The following is an 18,989-nucleotide window of genomic DNA, read 5'->3' as shown; positions in this document are numbered from 1 at the left end:
GCTTCCAATTGCTCAAGCAAGGTTGAATTTTAGCCCAGCTAGCTTAAAGAAAAATTAACAATTTACCTTGAGCAGAACCAGTGTCCAGTTTATTTCATATGGAGAAACTTCCTTTTCAGGAAACCTTTTTGAAGGAAACTTTAAAAAGTACTTCAACCCAATCCTATCCAAATTGGTCCCTTAACAGCTGTATAAATGTCCAATAAATACAGCATAGGAGGAAATAAAATCAAACAGTAAACATGTGATGTGAGCAGCTGTAAAGGTGACCTGATTCAAAGGAAAAAAGTACTCAAAGGGAGAATTCTGCCAAAATTCTGGGAGAGAAATTGCCAGCCAGCCTGGGAGCAGTGAGCCTGGGGACCAGAAGCGTTCTTGAGAAGCACAGCCAGCATTTCTGAAATGCAGCTAGGTACCACAGAGACCCTGAGATACCCTCAGAAAGTGCAAGTCCAAGGAACTGTAATAGTAGCATCATCTGAAAAGCTGAAAAATAGTCTGGTAAAAGGGGATAACATCCTGAGAAAGAATGCACTGGTATCTTTCATTGACTGTTTCAACTGCAAGAGCACAAGTCACAAAGTAGAACTGAAATCAAAATCTGTTGGGTGTCCCAGGTGAAATTAACTGCACCCACTGGCTGCTTGAAGTGGTGGTGTCCTGTACCCTCTCTATGATAGAGAAATTATTTTCTATCCATATCAGCTTCTCTCTCTCTCTTCCTGCACTGCACATTCTTGGCCCCTTTCCTACACAGGTCTGCAAGACCTGGGACCATTGCTGGGAAGCCTTGATGATTCCAAACTCCATGACATGGATTGCATCTGAAGGGAGATCCTGACTGTTCTACTGCTCCTTCACTCAGCCCAAGGTCTGTTTGATCCTCCCATCTCTGGGATGTCTGGGGCCCTTCTGAGATCTACAGCAGGATGCCTGATTTACACATGTGATTAACCTATCCTAAATGTATCTGCTGTTGTGTTACTGCCAAGTTTGCTCCAGTAGTAACAACTTAGTTGTAACCTGTAATTTATATATATACACATTTAATTGCTACTACTATTAGGGTGCTGCTATATTTGATTGTTGCTATGAATTTATTGCTGCTGTATCACTGATTGTTGCTATACCAATGCTGCAGATACTACTCTGTAATAGATACATATATATATAAATATTTATATACACACACATAGATATTTTTTTCTTTCTTTATTATAGGAGTACTTGCTAATGGTTAATTGTGTGGTGTTTGTGGTAATCTGTGATAAGTAAAGAAAATTAGAGTCTAAGTGTCCATGCCCTGTATATTACAAAATCTTATGAACTCAAGGTCAAGATTTTTGAACACCCACAGGTCAGTGACACCACATTAGAACTTAAGTTGTGACACCACAATGTGACACCACATCACAATTTTAGTCACTCAACCCCAGCTCTTAGGCTTAGGATGCAACACAGCCAGAAAAGAATAAGGAACAACACGCACAGAATTCTCTAATATCAAAATATAGCAATTTATTCAAGACACTGAATATGATCTGTTGATTCTCTCCTTAAAACAAATGAGCTACAATACACAAGGTGAATTTGAAGAAAGTGTGGGTGGGGGAGAAACAAAATAAGGGTTGATGTTGTTTCAACAGAACCTGGGAAATGCTTAAATGAGAACCAAGTCTGGCTGCAAGTCTGACACAGACAATAAAAACTGCAGAAGCCAGAATTCAGAATTTCAGTGAGTGGCTGAAAGAACATTTCTGCAATTGACAAAGAACCACATCTTTTAAAAAGGCAGTAAGAGGAAAAAAAAAGGAGGAAAAATTAAAAAGGGAAAAAGAAAAAGAAACCCAAAAACAAAGCAGACCCTTACATTTGACAAAGTGCACTTCACTTGGCTCTAAAATTAGCTATTTTTTTCTTTTTTTTTTTCTTTTTTTTTTTTTTTTTTAAACAAATTAAAAGGAAATTTCTAAGATGTAGCATGGGGTTAATGTGTGTATAACCCTGTAAGTCAGGCCCTTTATTGCCCCATAAGGGACCCAGTGTTTTCTACATAAAAGATTCAGTATCCTTCTAACCCACAGAGTATAGTGGTTTTTCAGAAACTGGTTTTTTCCAATTCCAGGCCAATTCCAGACAGCCAGCAATAATAAAAATCCAGCAAGTCTCTGGATGGTTTCACAATCCTGTTTGGTCACTTAGGTTTTTCCATTTCTCTTCTGTTGCAAAGAACTATAAACAAAATTCTAGGAAGAAATCTCATGAAGTCCCCTGGGCTCTTGCTTCGTGCAGCTCTATTGCAGGGGAGTCACAGAGAGGCTCTGCCAGCTGGGGAATGTGCTGCTGCTGGAGGGGAGAGAGACCTCCAGGAGCTCCCAGGAGCACAGTGCTGCAGGTCTAGGCTGAGACATCCACCTTGAACTACAGCCTGGAAAAGCCTCCCTCTCCCCACTGTCCATATCCTGAAGAAACCACATCCTTAGGTTGAGGTTACTTTGCACCTCCTGCTTTCCTTAACAGCTCTCATTTCAGCTGAAAACTATCTACTACAGGATCTTCCAGGAGTTTCCAGTATTTAGGATTTTGTGGAAGGTAAGAAAAGTGAATTTTCTTAGCTCCTCACATGCACTGCTTTTTAAATCTGATGGTCCATATAGAAAACTTTCAGCAGCCTCTCTCACACATGAGCTTTGCAAATAAATTGATATTCAAATATTGTTTCTTTTGGCTTCTTACCTCCATGCAGGCAAGAAAAGTGGTGTTCTGACAAATTAAAAAAATGGAAAAAAGGAACAGGCATCAGGGATGCTGCCCTGTTATCCACAGTAGCTATCCTGGGAACGACTGTGAAACACGGGCTGTGCAGCCAGCCAGGCACGCAGCATTGAGCAAATTAATCTTCTCAAATCCTGAGGTCTGGCCTATTCAGGTGTCACTCAAGGGACAGAGGCAAAGCCAGAGCCCCATCAGTGCTGCCCTCCCACAGACCAGCAACTTCTGCTTGTTATTCTCAGAAATGCCACCAAAAAGCAGCGTAGGAATTTAACCGTTTACATGCCATGACTGCAATCAAATCAGTGTCCAAACTGTGCTTCATGAAACCACATGATGCCTTTGTATTCAAGTTCAAGACTCTTTAAGCAAATCCTCTTTTTTTTTTTTTTTTAAAAAAAAAGTAGTGACTTTAAATTAGCAGGTACATGTGGTTATCAGAAGAGAGTGCAAAACTGCCACATGGTGATCTACAGCCATGCTCTTGGTGCAAAAAACTAAAACCAACATATAAAAGCATTTAACACCAAAAATAATCCTTGACACTGCCTGGCATCCAATTATTTGAGATAAATTACAGACAAGCCTAACTATCACTAGTAACCAAAATCCCACATAACTGTTCTCACCTCAGGACTCACACTTTCAGCAGTTACTTCTTTCCATTCTTTTCTCCTTTCCAAAGGTGTATCTCAAAGAAATGCAGCTGAAACTGGCAGTGTCTAGTTCCACTAGAAGGACTAAGATCCCTACAGATGCAAGTATAGAGAGAAGAAAATTCCAAAGATGGTATTCAAATTCCATGATGATGCCCTGGAGCTCAGCAGGTCTCACACCACCAGTTCAGCCTGAGGACTGTGGATTTGGTCAGATCAAATCAGACCTTCAGCAGCTGTGGTCAAACCGAGGGGAAGATGCCGTGTTACAGTGACTTTGAGCAGGAAGATTCTACATCTGTTAAGAGGTCTGTGGCCTGTTTACACTCTGGTACAGATCCTAGCCTAGGCTGTAGAGAGGACACCTGTGTGACTCAGCCAGCTCTGAGGATCTACGTCACGTCTGACACCACCCCAAGGCTGCCTCACACTTCACAGCACTTTCAGTAAACTCTGCCTATGTGTCCTTCCTCACACTCGTCATTTCCTCAATTAGAGCAATGCAGTCTTCAGCTGGCATCTGTGCAGGTGTCACAGCTGCAGGGAGGAGATCTTGTCCAACGTGGACAGGTAGTGCTTTGGAACTCTCCATTGTTGTTCTGATCATTTCACCCCCCACAACTTTACCATGGTTTACACACTGAGATAGAATTTACAGACAAAGTCATCAATTAATTAATTGTCTTCTGAGCACCACACTGAGGACACCTTTGAGGCTAAACCTGTCTGGGCAGACAGTGAGCTTCCAAATGCAGAGCCAGAGCTTTCCCTGCAGGATGCAGCACACACATGGTGACAGCACCACCACCTGCTGCAATGGCAGAGGTTTCCTCTTGGTGTGTGTGGTCCATGGACGACAGGAGCTTGGAGAGAGTCCATTCTTCAACAGTGACAGATGCAATCAATGTATTTCAGTTCACCTGGTCTCATTAAGTCGGTGGTAAAACTCCACTGACTGACTGGAATAATGAATAGTGGAAGACAGCACTCCTTAGCAAGGCCACAATTCTGTCAAAATCTGAACTATCTCTAGAGGAAAGACGATACACAAGCATTTTGTCCTGGTTACTGAAAACAAACAAAAAAATAGACTAGAGAAAATGAATGCTATATTTATAGTCTCAGGCTTCTGAAACTCTTTGAATAAGTTTACATCAACAAACAGCCATAAAAAATGGAATGAGACTATGTAAATGGCTGGCTGCTGGAAAAGGACTTTAGTAAAGGACTGGTATTTCTTGTATCAAACACCATTTCTCTGTACAGCACTTTCTGAGAAGAAGAGAGAAAAAGGATACTGCACCTTTCATGTTCCCTAGACTCTGTGTCATTCTTTTAGCTTGAATTACACAACTGGTCTACATTTTGTAGCCATTTCAGGCTTTTAAAACTGTTTAACATAAAAAATATTTTTTTTCCAAAAATACACTGGGTTCTTTCTGTTAAAATTCATCTTTCTCCTGTAAAAATCTTCCCCAGCACTGCATTCTTATATAAAGCACTTATTACACAATTTGCTGAAAGTGCCCTTGAGACGCTAAGATCTGAAGCATGGAGGATTCTTTTTTCTTTTAAATGGAGAGAAAGAAAGAAAAAGGAAGATATAGAAGAGAGGAGAAGCAGTCTGTCAAAAATTTTCATTGTCATGTCCACCTGGCTGCATCTACTATGGGCATACAGGGAAAAGAAAAAAAAAATGGGGGCAAAAAGAAAAGAGGAGAAAAAAAAAGGAAGGAAAAAGTTGGGAGTGGAAGGGAGAAATAAAAGGAAAACAAAAGTTTCATCCTAAGCCTGGGATCTTCCAGGCTGCAATATTCCAGCTGATAGAAAAACCACTGAACAAAAAAAGTAGTCTAGAAAATAGAAAGTGTTGTGATTACAAAGTTGAGCATTTCATCAGTACAAACTGGTCTTTGAACGTCCTTTGGGAGAGCAACTGTAGTGTCCAAATTGGAAGGAAAAAATACAACACCGCATGGAGGAGGATTTTTTTTTCCCTTTTGGTTTATCACAGCATTTTTCTTTTTTTTTTCTTTTTTTTTTTTTTTTTTTTTTCCTTTTTATTAATTTTTTTGGCACAGCTTTTTTTTTCCCCAGCCATCAGAGCAAGTTCTCAGATGCAAACCAAACAGTGCAATGCCTAGCTGGTGGCTTCATGCTTCCAAGGCTGAATGTTCCAGGTGGAAACCATTCCCTCCCCCTCTGAAGTGACTGTGTTTTTATACTCCTTGATGAAGGTTACGGACAAAATACAAGTCACCTGTGGCCAGGGAGAGTCGGTTTCATGGTACACTCTAACTTTGTTCAAGTTTGTACAGTTCTGGAGCTGTTAAGAATAGTTTTGAAGAGTGCTTCTCCCCACACATTCACTGCTGGTCCATTTGAAATTTCTTATAAAACATTTCACTTTTACTTCCGCAGATCTAGAACACAAACCTGCAGAGAGAAGAGCCCGTGTTAAGAATCATTTGTGAAGGTGATGTGGAAATCCTATTCATGCACCCTTCACACAGGTAGACCAGCCAGCTGGGTTACACCCCCCAGTTTCAAATCAGTCTCTCTCAAGTACTGGTTTCAAGGCACACAAGTAAAGGAACAAACTGATATGGCAGAAAGCCCAAGCAAAACCCACACATTTAACATTTAGCTGGGCTTTCACTGGTTTACAAACATTTTGGTGGCACATCCTGTGAGATTATGGGATCTATTCAGTTGCCTAAATATCTTGTCCACTTCCAGTTCTGAAACATATCCAAAACAGATGCAGGCTTGGCAGGCATGACAGTGGGCACATGTCCATTTGGAGCAGCTGCTGGGAGCCTGGCATGGCACTGTCTGAGGTGGCACAACTAAGCTCAAATAACTGAATCATGTCATAGGTGTTCCCTTTGTTAAAATCAGTTGAAAAATACTGCTCCAAAGTAGTTATGCCAGCCAGCCAGCCACGTGTGTCCTGCTAATCATGCTACAATCGAATTTTTTTTTAAAACATAGTAAGGAATAATCAGCATCTCCAAAGCAATATTTCCCCTTTACCACATGACAAAATCTTTGGGTATCATGCTAAAAGTTTCCTCCTTTAGCTATTTGTATTCAAAGGAATAGGAATATTCTTCTGTGGAATCAAACTCTGAAAGCCCCAGGATAATTGTTTGTTACAGAGTTGACTGCTGTGATCTGCTCTTCATTAAAACTGACAGATAATGATAGAAACAGCACTACTGTTGTTCTTGTCAAATATGTATTTAAAAGTCATTCTCATCTTCAGCAGTATTTACCTATTCCACAAGCATTCTTCATTTCCGACAGGAACACCACCTCCTAGTATTCAAAACCTATCAAAGCAGGAGCATTTTTAATACACTACACAGAGCTACTTATTTGTGTCTTGAGCTGCCTCTGCCTTTGGGCTCTGCCCCCAGGAGGCAAATACAGCACCCTGTCTTTTGTTGATGCTCCCCAGAAAAGAACTCTCCACCCAACCTCTGCAATGTTTGCTGGTCCTTACCGATCCATCTGATGCACTTGCTCCCACTTTGTCTCCTCTAGCATTCCAGCAGACTTCAAAGATGCCCCCGGTGCCTCTGTAGCTATGTACTAGAGTTCCACTCTACAAAGCAAAACAGCATGCAGACATTGGATACAGAAGTTCTCCTTTTTCTCAGTCACATGGCACTATATTAAAATGGGGAGCTACTCAGATCACCCAGCTATGGGCACCGCCATATCGTGACAGAAGCTGGTCAGGAAGCTGGTCTTTGCAGTGAAGAGCAACAGGCTCTTCCAGAAACAGTAGGACTCTCGAGACATGTTTTTGTCAACTCTGTAACAATAAAGGCCTGTGGAGTTAGCTGATCTGCTCTTCTCTAGTGTTTGTTGATAATTCAGGTTGTGAGGCACCAGTATTCAGAACTGCACCTGTGGAACTATGATGTCCCACTTTTCTCCAGAATATAACCAGTCCCCTGCCTATACATTTCTGTATCTCTATCTCCTCTTCACAAAATCTAAGCCAGAGTGCCAGATTCACAGCTGAACTCAGTATGTAACTAAATAAAAATATCCATTATTCCTAACCTACACCTTTGCCTCACAAAGCTGATGACCCAAAACAATGCACCTATTTTCATGCATGCTACTTGTTTTAGCATACAAAGCAGACTGTTCTGGGCAGTCACCTCACTGCACCTGAGTGACTCAGCTGCCATGGATTTGTGCCAGCCAATACAATCAGGTTCACCCTGGCAGCCAGGTCATGCATGACCTAGGTACAGACATTTTCCATTTAAGCTTTTGCTATTAATGTGTCACCTAAAGCAGATGTGCTTCACATGAGGCAAAACAGTACCTGAGTATTCCATATATGGACACATTTGTCGAAGGACCCGCTGGCTAGGTATTTTCCATCAGGACTAAAAGCTACACTGTAGACAGGCTCTTGATGCTTTGTTAAGGTATGGATGCAGACTCCTCGGTCAACGTCCCACAGCCGAACCGTGGAATCAAACGAAGCACTGCAAGAAGCATTCAAACACAAGAATGTAATAATCTGAGTATTAATCAATTTGCACTGTGATACTGTAAATGTTATTAGAGAATATCAAAGGTTTGTTTTCCCTTGGCTAAGCAAGACATAATGTTGCAAACAGAAAAGCTAAAATGTACCACAGCCTCTATGTTTTTTTATCTTAAGAACTACAGTTATGGAATTGAATTCTCCTATGAGGACCCTTAGGGCCTATTTAAGTGTGCTCCATGTAGCCCTAAGAAAGCCAAGCTCCCCACTTTAGAGATTCTACCTCTGGTTATTCAGGAAGATCAAATATATATTGTGATTAATAGGATAAATGAGTCCAGAGAGATCATACTCCTAATGGATTCACCCTGTTTAAAGAATTAGCATTTTATAATTCTCTAGAATTGTGATTATTTTCATTTTGTTTCAGTGATACTTTTTGCTACATTCCATTTAAATCCCAAACTATGGGCTTGGAGAAAGGCAAAGGAAATAATTTGCATTAAAAACAATATTAAAATAATAACTCCAAGAAAGTGAAGTTCTCCCATATTCACTCCTGGCTAAGGAGTAAAATAAACCAGTTTCAATACAACTTCTCCCCACACTGCACACCCCATGAGCTGATCTGATGAACCCATAGTACTACCATCAACTGGCACTCCACAAGTAAATGTATTTCCTAAGCTCAAAGAAGAATTTTGCACAGATTTTCAAACAGAACTTCAAAGCTTTTCTCTACTAGCTAAGAAGGCTACAAAAATTTTCTCTAACTGCCCAGGTGAGTTGCATGACCCCAGTTAGAAACCATTCCAGCTACCTGAACCTTGAGAGCACCTGCCTCAAGATTTTCACTCCTAACAACTCAATGCTGGATGCGAAACTACAATACCAAATTTACAACAATTTTATCGAGGCAGCTGAAAAGTTAAACACCACATGATTCAATTATATTTCTTCATTCCCCTTCTTTTTTCAAATACGAATCCTTTCCCTTTGTATTCATCCCCCTGAGTTACATACACAGATACTTTTTATTGGAATTGTCTGCAGGAAGAGTGATGGCAAAGTGACAATAGGGTTACATGTCAGAAAGATGATCCTTCTTCTTGGCAGGCAAGAAAAAGAGGTGCATTTTTTACCTTGCTAACATGATGTTGGAGTTTGGGTTGCTGGTGCCTGGTCCTGTAGGGCTCCATTTGATAGTGTAAATTTCTTTGCTGTGAGCCTGAAGATCATGTACACAGGTATCTTGTTTCATACTCCATATCTGAGTCAGAGAAATAATGAAGGGGGGAAACGACAACGTTATTAATCTCTTCTCAGATGAATTATTTCAGTTCTGCGCTATTCTTGCCATTTGTTTATTTGAGATCTAGACTCACCTGAATACACATAAATATAATTTGTTGATGCAGGAATTTGGCAGACACATTAAAATAACTCCAACAAGGAAAAGAGTTATACATTTAATAGTTTTTATTCAATAGCTAATACGAACTAAAGAATTGCTGTACTATCAATAGATAATAAGATAAAAACTAAAGAACTGCTGTACTTCAAGAGCCTGTAACTATTCTCACACAGAAGTTTATCTATTTGAAGAAGTTTAATCTGAATTTTATTTACACATTGCAACTGCAGTCATTTTAAAGAATGAGAATTGCAGCAACTGCTTAGAACACAGCAATTTTCTCTTCTGCTAGTAAAATTTTCCTTTTCCTCCTGAACTCCATTTGTTTCCCTCATGTTTTTAACAGTACAGAAGATGGAAGACAGTCAGCTGTTTCTGCAGTGTTACATGGCCAAATACTTCAGTGTAAGATGAAGAATATGCTCAACAGAGGTGATTTAGTACCTCTTTTCTTCAGCTAACTGAAAAAGTAAGATGAAGGAATTCACTGCAGGGAAAATAAATTTAGTCAGCCGGTTTTAGAGAGATACCAAAACGTAGTAATAATTTAACTCAGTTGTTTTAAGTCTGCACCACGAGAATGATGTGCTCTTATGCTGAATTCCCATCAGTGTACCTGGGACTGTTTTGGAAATGCTACACAAAGCCCAGCCATGTTCTACACCTGACAGGCAGCACACTCCAATATGTCATAGGAAAAGCTCGTGAATTCCAAAAATAGAGAAGAAAAAGTTGGAGAGGACTGATTTACAATGGAAAGGGAAGAAGAATAATTGTTTAATTTGGAGCATTTTCTGTCTCTGGCCCTGAAGGATTTTATAAACAGTTGAGGTCAGGGATAGCCACTAGCTCTTGTGCCAAATTCAGTGGTCAGGAATTTGAACTGGTAACAACAACACTGAAGCATGGTGGTTTTTAAAATACAGCACGCAAGCAGGCACCAAAAAGATGTGTTACCACTGGGTCAGGACATTTAAGCACAGCAAGAACAGTTATGCAATACTGCTTTGTGGCAGCATGACAGGTAAGGTGCTCCCTTTTGCCCCCATCTTCTGTAAATTTCCAGCTCTGCCACTAGCCTGTAATAACACATCTGGAATCCAGAATGATGAAAACCTCAGTGGGTATGCGACAAAGACAGAGCAGAAATCAGTCCATCTATGAAGAGGAAATATTCATAACACTGACATTCACTTAGCTCTCATCTGCAAATTCTGCTGCTGTCTCAGTTTTATGCTAGAAACAACCCAAGCTTCAGCAGTGTCAATCAGCAGTGTCAATCAGCAGTGCCACTCAGCAGTGTCAATCATCAGTGAAAAGAGATCTGAGTCTTAATTAACACAACCATACTGCAAGGAAACTATTACTGGTACAATTCTATCCACAAAATCAAATCCTTCCTGAGTTATTTGCTTTCTTCCAGGAACCAGCATAAATCAACAGTCCAGCAGGAGGGCTTTGCTAGAACAACATACAGATATTTGTGGCTGGAAAAGAAAAATGAGAAGGGTTTTGGGCTGCTGAAGTTCTATATTATCTGTACTTAAGCTATGATGTTTTTGTGACAATGGCACATCAGTCACATAACACCTATTTGGATAGGATGCCTCACTTTCCCCAGTGTTTGCTTCCCTGTCTTCAATCTTTCAGATTTGCTTCAAGAAATATGGGACAAAATGGAAACTACTGTTCATGCAGAGTTTGAAGTGATACAGTACCATAATTCTGGAGAAGACTGAAAAAGAGACATAATTTTTTGTCCTTACTTTTTGAACACCAGGAATGGAAATGATTTTACCTTTAATGTCATGTCATCGGAGCAAGATGCTAGTAGCATGCCAGATGGGTCCCATTTGATTGCATTCACCTCGTTCTGAAATCAAGAGTGATTTTATTAAGCAAATATTCCAGTTACTGAATTGTACTGGGCACTCAGCAGAGGGCACTCAAGGTTTATGCATGGAACAAGTTCACCCACAAGTTACAGTGTTTAGGGGTGAACAAAAGCAGTGCTGCCTCCCCAGCATCCTACTTAAGTGGCATTTCAGAGTGGAACCATCCTGTGCTTGTGAACAATACACACAAACAATCTTCTGATGCATGTTCTGGCACAAAGTTACTCCTATCCTTTTCTCATATCCTAGGATTTAAATAAACCTAGACAGATTGACTATACAGCATTAGCTTCTTTTTAGAACTATGGCTTTTCTTTCATTAATGTGCTGTAGACTTGGTGATACAAGTTTTCAACAGAAAATACCGATACTGGTGGGGTGTTAAGTTTTGTGGCCTTGATAATTCTTCATTTTGTAGCTCTACAACAATGCTGGTCTCTCTAAAGAGAGGTTTATGTGTAAATGAATTCCATGATGGAATATTAAACAGTTTAGGATGCTTTCTCTATCAGTTTTTCTAGCACTTTGTAATTAACTAAGCTTAGTGTATCCCCTTGGTAATGAGTAAGTTTACCATGCTCTTCCATGGCTATAGGTAAAGAGAAAAAAAGCATTTTATAAAAAGCGAAAGACTGTTTTCCTAAAAATATAAATTGGTCCAGGGTGTCAGTGAAAACAATCCTGGAGAAGGTTTAAATTTTTCTTTATATGTTTTACACGTTTCAGTAATAATTAAAAGCAAGTATAGACATATTTGAAGTGCAAATCTGGATCATGTACAAAATGGTGCATTTCATATAATCATAAAAAGCACCAGTCTATTGTTAAGAATGTACAACCTGTCATGAAGTATCAGTTTAACCACAGACTAAGATAAAGGTCTCCAAATGCATAGTTTTTCCTCAATGAGGAGACAGCAAATTCTGGATGCTAACATTTAAATTATGGGTCAATAAATCAGTTTTTCTCAGAAATGAAACCTAGGAAAAGTAACCTTTGACAGTCACTAAAAACCACCAAGAAAAGAGTGGGGAATTACAACTTTAATATATCTTATTAGATTGAATTGATTCTAAAACTGAACAATGGCTGGAGGTAAACTTTCTCTCCTTATTCATGGCTCTCATTTAGTAAAGGAAATTAAGCCAATGGAAAACAGAATCTTATTTATGAATGTGCCTTTAGTCTGCAGCTCATGCTACACAGAAACACTCTCACTTTAACCTGGAGGTGTTGCCTCCTATGGTGATTTAGAACATTTTATCCCCTCTCACAGGCAGTGAATCACTCACTCCCAAGGAATATACGTTTAGGGAACCAATGGGGTGTTAACAACTTTGCTTCTAGAACATACCCTGCAAACACATCTGCCATCATTGTAACATGTTGCTGTGACTTTATCACTAATATTTTGGATTTCTTAAACTTACTGTGTGTCCTTGAAAGGTTTTAACAGGACGATCACAGCCAAGTCTGCATACATGGATGCACATGTCAGTACTGCAGGAGGCAAAAGTAGTGTTGTTCTGCCAGTCTACATCCAGAGCAGGAGCTGTGAATACAAACAACAGAAGGAATATCAGGGATCATGACAAAGAAACAGCTATCCCAAGTAATTTTCCTCCCATCACTTATCTGGATGAAACAACTACAGGCTAGTTCTTAGTCTGTCACCTACTGCCAGTTATAGGGCTGATAGGAACTGTCTGAAGGGCACAAATTATTTTTTCTATTCCAGTGGATAATCTGGATACTTTGCATGGCATCTACTTATGAGAATCTTTTGGGTTAACTGACATAAGAGGGGGCAAAACACTACCTCCACCCTCTCTGCTCCCAGCTACACATATTATGGGTTATGTCTAGCATCCACCCCTCTGTAACCCAGTTCAGTGAAGAACTGAAAGAAAACTAACCCAGAAAAATGTGGATAATTTCATCTGTTAGTTAGACAAGCACGTTCCTGTGAATGCCAGACACAGCACATGGGAAGGTGGAGGAGCAGGTGGCTGTATCCCTTTGCACTAGAGCTTTATGCAACCTTGGATACAAACCTATCATTCTGTGCAGGCACATGGATTAATAATACTAAAATTCAGTTTAATTTGCTTGGGGACTGGTTTTAGGCAGGTGCATTGATCAGCCTCATCTGAAATGAGAGGAAGAGTTTCTGCAGAGGGTTTGGCATTAACTAGCACTGAACTAACAGAACTCTGTGCACAGAGAGCACGTGAGCGTGCAAGTAGTGCCTGTGTCACACACACATACAGACACACACATACTCTCTCTCTCTCTTTTCAAAAATAATGGGAAAAAAATCCCCAAACAACTCTTCCAGTATGTCACTGCAGACTGCAAGCAGGAGCTGGAGGGAGCTCCTGACAAACAGCTTGCTTGTGTTTCTATGACTGCTGCTTGGGCTTTTTCCCTCAGGATAGAGTTTAGCTGCCCTCCAGAGGATGACATAAGACTTGCTAAAATATAGAAATCTTCATTCTCAGCACCCTCTTGTGAGAAGCAAGTGTTCTAGAATGAGACCAGCACATAGGAAATAAAGTTGAATCTCTTCCTGGCAAAGATACAATGCAAATTTATCATTAAAATGCAACCAAGAAATTCCTTACTCAAATGTGTTTAGAAAGATACTTCAGTAACAGAGAGGTCAAAAGAGATCTGTTCTGACAAACCTGTTACATTTAAGTATGTTTTTCCTATTATAATTTTTATAAACTGCAAAGCAAAATAGATCCATATCACCTTCTGAATCATCAGGTAGCTCTCTAAATGAGGCTGAAAGGCTGGCATTGTTTCATAGACAATACTTTTTTCAGTATTAATGAAAAAGCTCAATAATTCTGTATGACAGGTAAGGAATTACTACCTTGCAGAAATATAAATGAAATTTGTGTGAGGAAGGCAGACTACTTTTGAATTTTCCAATGAACATGAATGAGGATCAGGAAACAATAAGAAGGCTTTCTTTACATGCTTTTTTTGTCTTCTTTTTATGCTGCAAGCTTTGTTTTACTATTTCAAAGCAAACAAAAAACATCATTATTACTAGCACTGTGCCTTCAGGGCTATCTAGTGTGATATGTATGAGTCAAAAACTAATTTTCAGAGAGCTATTGGCACCTACACTGCAGAATAATTTGAATCATAAAGTGCTGATAATTAATACTGATTTATTTATTGGTGTACTCAATCATATGTTTACTGGGTAAGTAACTACTAAAAAGTTTTGAAAAAAATCAACCAACCAAATATGGTTCTTGATGCAAATAATCAAATTGCCAAAGTATTTCCAAAACCACAGGATACCAGCCAATTGCACAAAAAAACCCAGAATATCATAATATAATAAAAGCAGTAACAAATCCTTAAAAAATGCAGCTAAAATAAAAACTAAAAATAAAAGTGTTACAGTAATTATCCATTAATTTAGGCTTTTTCAGAACAAATTTAAGTGTGTTTCAGAGCACTTAGATCACAGAATGGGTTAGGTTGGAAGGGACTTTAAAGAACACCTAGTTCCAGCCCCCCTGCCACGGGCAGGGACACCTTTTACTGGACAAGATTGCTCAGAGCTCCATCCAACCCGGGCTTCTCTGGGCAGCCTGGTCCAGTGTCTCACCACTCTCACAGAAAAGATTTTCATCCTGAAATCTAATCTAAACCTTCTTCTGTCTTTCAGTTTGAGTCCATTCACTCCTTGTCCTGTCAGTACACAACTAGATGGTTAAAACTGGGCCATACAAACACATCTTTGGGTGTCAATTTAACAACTTGTTCCTGCAAGTTTAGACGTCAGTCTGTATCTATCAGTAGATGTCAAAATTGGATTATTTAGCTCCTTTTTAAATAAATAAGTTTTGTGAATATATATTTTGATTAAATGCCCTATGGTGAATCACAGTTTTGCAAAAAATAATGAAACCCTAGAAGTTACTTATCTGCATAGTTACTATTTTGACCAAAAACCCTTAAAAATAACATGGGAACACCAGTGACGTGGATGTCGTCAACACCCAGACAAAGGACTTTTCCTGATGTATTTAGATGTGGTTTAAACCAGTTGTAAAGAAGCAAAGAGTAAAAAAAAAACTACATTATTCCCAGGCCAACTACCTCCAGACTTCAAAGAAGTAAGTGTTAAAGGAAGTGTACCTTGCCTAGACTAGACTTTTAATTGTTAAAATGCCATCTTTAATCCTAGTGTAGACAAGGTTTTCAGATTCCAGATATGGAAAGGAGTTTGCTGTTAGTTTGTCCTGGAGATGCAAAGAGGACAAGGTGAGATCTTTGTGGCTTTAGACTTGTGAGAACAAAGTGAATACAGAGTCTGGCTGATTTTAAGGTTTGGTATGATATATGCTTTCTCCTATCAAAAATTTCCTTAACAGCATTTACTCAATGCTTTACTTCCCAATGGAAACATATATGAGTGAAATAAAAAATTAAAAATATTAGCTTATCCACATCTACCCTAAATTTGTATCTCATGTTCCAAAGACAAACAGCATGTGCAATACGAATTTTTTAAAAAATCTTTTAATGGACATGGACATATTGCACTGGTAGATATAGTTGAGTTTTCAACTTGCTAAAAAGGGGATGGAGTGATTTGTCCTTGATGCACATCACTGCTAGGACAGCTTACATGTCAGTGAACATGATTCTGAAGGGGCAACCAAGTTCTGAATCCACAACTATTTACATTACTCGCTAGGGATCAGAGGATTAAAAGTCTCATCAACTAAATCACTCTATGTGCACGGTTTGCTGTTATGGAACAGTTATGGTAGATAAATAAATGCCACAGTGAGAAAATCTGTAGCAGATACCAACTCCTCTAAACTGACAGCTGCATTAATAAATGAGGAGATGAGTGACAAAAATGCAGAGTATGGATTTGCTGTGTCCACGGACATACTTTCTGTCTACTGTTAAATAACCATCTAGATTCCTACTGCATATTATTCACATCAGTGTAAATGTGAGAACAAGAACAGTTTGAGTTGAAAAGCATGTGCAAAACAATGTTTTAAAATTAGTATCAAAATATGTTTTTAAACACCATTAAGAACCTTGTGAAAGGTTGTTGTATTTAAAAATGGATTAGTTACAGTGAAATAGGAAGATGAACACCTCTAGCATCAGAATCCAGAATGTTCTTATGATTTTAATCTCAGTTTTACTATACCCCTTGAAATTCTTCACTGTGACAATGCAGCCACTTCAGATCATGAATTCAGCCATCATCTTATAAGTCTGATCTCAGGTGAATTTCAGATTATGACAATGGCTGTCTGTTATTCAAGACTATATAATATCTGTGACAACTCCTGTCTTCTTGAAACAGATCTACAAGTAACTATCCAAACAGTGTTTTGGTACAGCAAGGTTTTGAAACTCAAGCTGCCAATTGATTTCCAATAATCAGACAAAGCAAATATTGAAGAACTTCAAGTTAAAATTAAAGTTAAGAAATTCTGAGGACCTTCACGAGTGCAGTGGTGAAAGCAAGGTGCATGAGAGATCTACGTGCTTCTGCCTCAAATCAGCTTCACTGAGACAGGAGCAGAGAAAATGGAAAAGATCCCAGACACCTCAACTGGAAGTTCTCTTCATGAATCACCACTGGTACTATTCAAGCACATAGATGACAACAGGACTGTTCAGTTAGGTAGACATGGCTGGGGTATGAACCTTCTCCTAAAATCAGTTTGACTTTAAAAGCTGATTCTCACAGAACTGTGTCTTTCTGAAATGAGAACAACCCACAAACTGTGATAGTCAGGATACTTAAAGCACAAAAAAACTTGATTGAAGTGTTTCTCTGGCAGATAGGAATGAAGTACATTGATAGAATTAAAAACTGCATTTCATTTTCCTAACAGGAGTTAGGCAAGAAGTACCTGAATGGAAAGGAAATTGCTGTTTAGCTTCTCCCGTGTGAGCATCCCAAATTATTGTTGTCTGCATCCAAAAAAAGGGAAAAAAAGATTAGTGACTGTTCAGCTCAGAAAAAAAATAAACCAAAGAGCAGTCTCACTAAGTAACAATTCTAAATGATGAATCGATGAAATTATTGACTACAGAGAGCCTTGTGAGCTAAACAGTGGGAAAACCAGGAATTGCTTCCAGGTATTACAGAATAATAATCTAAGTGTAGATAAAGAAGTATCATGCCCACAGAAGAAGCAATGTAACTATGAAGAATGGGTATATTCTCTCTGAATAGCAGGAGAAGGCAACACTATACATTTTTAATAAATATATTAAAAATGTTTCAGTTATGGTCTTTAAAGAACACTTTTTCCCTTTTCAAAAGATGCAAGTTGAATACTACTCTGAAACAATGTTGAACCCCATTTGTAACCATTAAACCAACAAGTGAAATGTTTTTCTGTCAGCAGAGTACACAACTCATCTTGCCACTGAGGTGGGACAGACTCAAGTGTAATTGGCTTACTACAGGTTTAAACCATACTCACAGCACAGGTGAGTATGAGTGAGCCCTGTAGAGCTCAATACCACCTTCTGAGTGCATTCTCAATTTATTGGGAGTATATACTTCCAGAAAACAAATTAAGGATGCATCATCTTGCTGATAATGCACCACCTAAAGAAATGCTGCTTTTATTGAGAATGTAAATTTGCCTGAGTAATGGAATTACCATTGGGAGACCAGTGTATATATAAGCCAGTATTAAAGGTAATAAGCTTCCATTTTCACAAGGAGATGAAAATATAGGGATTCACTGAGCTTACAAACGTACAAACTCAGCTAGACTCCCTCTGCCAGCTGCTGGAGAGAAGCACTGTCAGTGCATCTCACTGGAACACAGGCCTTGGAAGTGCCATTTTTCTCTCTGAATTTTATAAAGGAAGCCAAGGACGACACATGCATCTAATTTTTAGATACTGAAAGTTAGGCAAGATGAATGCTGTGTACTTTCCAGTTTCAGTTTTAATGGATCACCAGTCATCTGTTCATTTTAATCTCTAATATGCACTCAGCTGTAACTACTATGTTTTGCTTGATTTTCAGTTCAGAACCATATTTTTTTGCATATTTCCAGAGGAAGCCATATATATTTTATTCAAATAAAAGTGTTTCAACAATCAGTTGAGCTAAAAGGTGTGGAATTTTTAAGATCACTTTCTTCCCATAAATAGCTGATAAAACTACAAATATAAGTACCAGAAGCTGTTTCTTTCTTAACAGAGACACACTTAAGATGCAATTTTACACAAATTTTTTTAAAGTTAAGTATTTTCCATGAAAATAGTATACATTTATGCAGCCTCAAAAATGCAATCAACATGCACTAAAATATATTAAAGAAATGTAAACTCTCCAGGATGCTTGGAGAAGAAGAAAACAATCTTAAGGAATTTAGCAGCACAAGTTCACTCATCAGCATACTTATATGTTAGAATAATGTATTTTTAAAACTCACTTTATCAACACCAGCACTTAAAATATAATTCCCCTTTTTGTTCCATTTCAGGGCAAATATTGGACCTTTATGTTGACCTAAGGTGCTTGCAAGGTTACCTGGAATAAAGAACAGGTTATTATTACAATTTCTTTACAAATTGGTCAAATTACAGATCACTGCTCTTTGATGCTTAAGAACAATAAATGTTTGACTTACCATCTTCTGTCCATATTCTTGCAAAACCATCGTATGAGCCTGTAGCTAATAGTGTTCCATCACTCTGTTGGA

General features: G+C 38.8%; 1 protein-coding gene across 3 annotated transcripts in view; it reads right to left on the bottom strand.

The window, feature by feature from the left end:
- Positions 1-1,493: 1,493 nt before the first annotated feature.
- The window catches only part of TBL1X (transducin beta like 1 X-linked), a 189,140-nt gene continuing 171,644 nt past the window's right edge, over positions 1,494-18,989 (bottom strand). For all 3 annotated transcript variants that reach the window (XM_056487041.1, XM_056487049.1, XM_056487059.1), the window contains 9 exons: positions 18,918-18,981; positions 18,720-18,817; positions 17,172-17,232; positions 12,684-12,805; positions 11,157-11,231; positions 9,087-9,214; positions 7,777-7,942; positions 6,937-7,038; positions 1,494-5,864 (listed from right to left, as the gene is read on the bottom strand). In XM_056487041.1, coding sequence (XP_056343016.1) covers positions 5,838-5,864; positions 6,937-7,038; positions 7,777-7,942; positions 9,087-9,214; positions 11,157-11,231; positions 12,684-12,805; positions 17,172-17,232; positions 18,720-18,817; positions 18,918-18,981 — 843 coding nt within the window. In that variant the 3' untranslated portion in view covers positions 1,494-5,837. The remainder of the gene's footprint in view (positions 5,865-6,936; positions 7,039-7,776; positions 7,943-9,086; positions 9,215-11,156; positions 11,232-12,683; positions 12,806-17,171; positions 17,233-18,719; positions 18,818-18,917; positions 18,982-18,989) is intronic.

The sequence above is a fragment of the Oenanthe melanoleuca genome, chromosome 1 (assembly GCF_029582105.1).
Source record: "Oenanthe melanoleuca isolate GR-GAL-2019-014 chromosome 1, OMel1.0, whole genome shotgun sequence".
Lineage (NCBI taxonomy): Eukaryota > Metazoa > Chordata > Aves > Passeriformes > Muscicapidae > Oenanthe > Oenanthe melanoleuca.
This window is presented reverse-complemented; position numbering and strand designations above follow the sequence as displayed.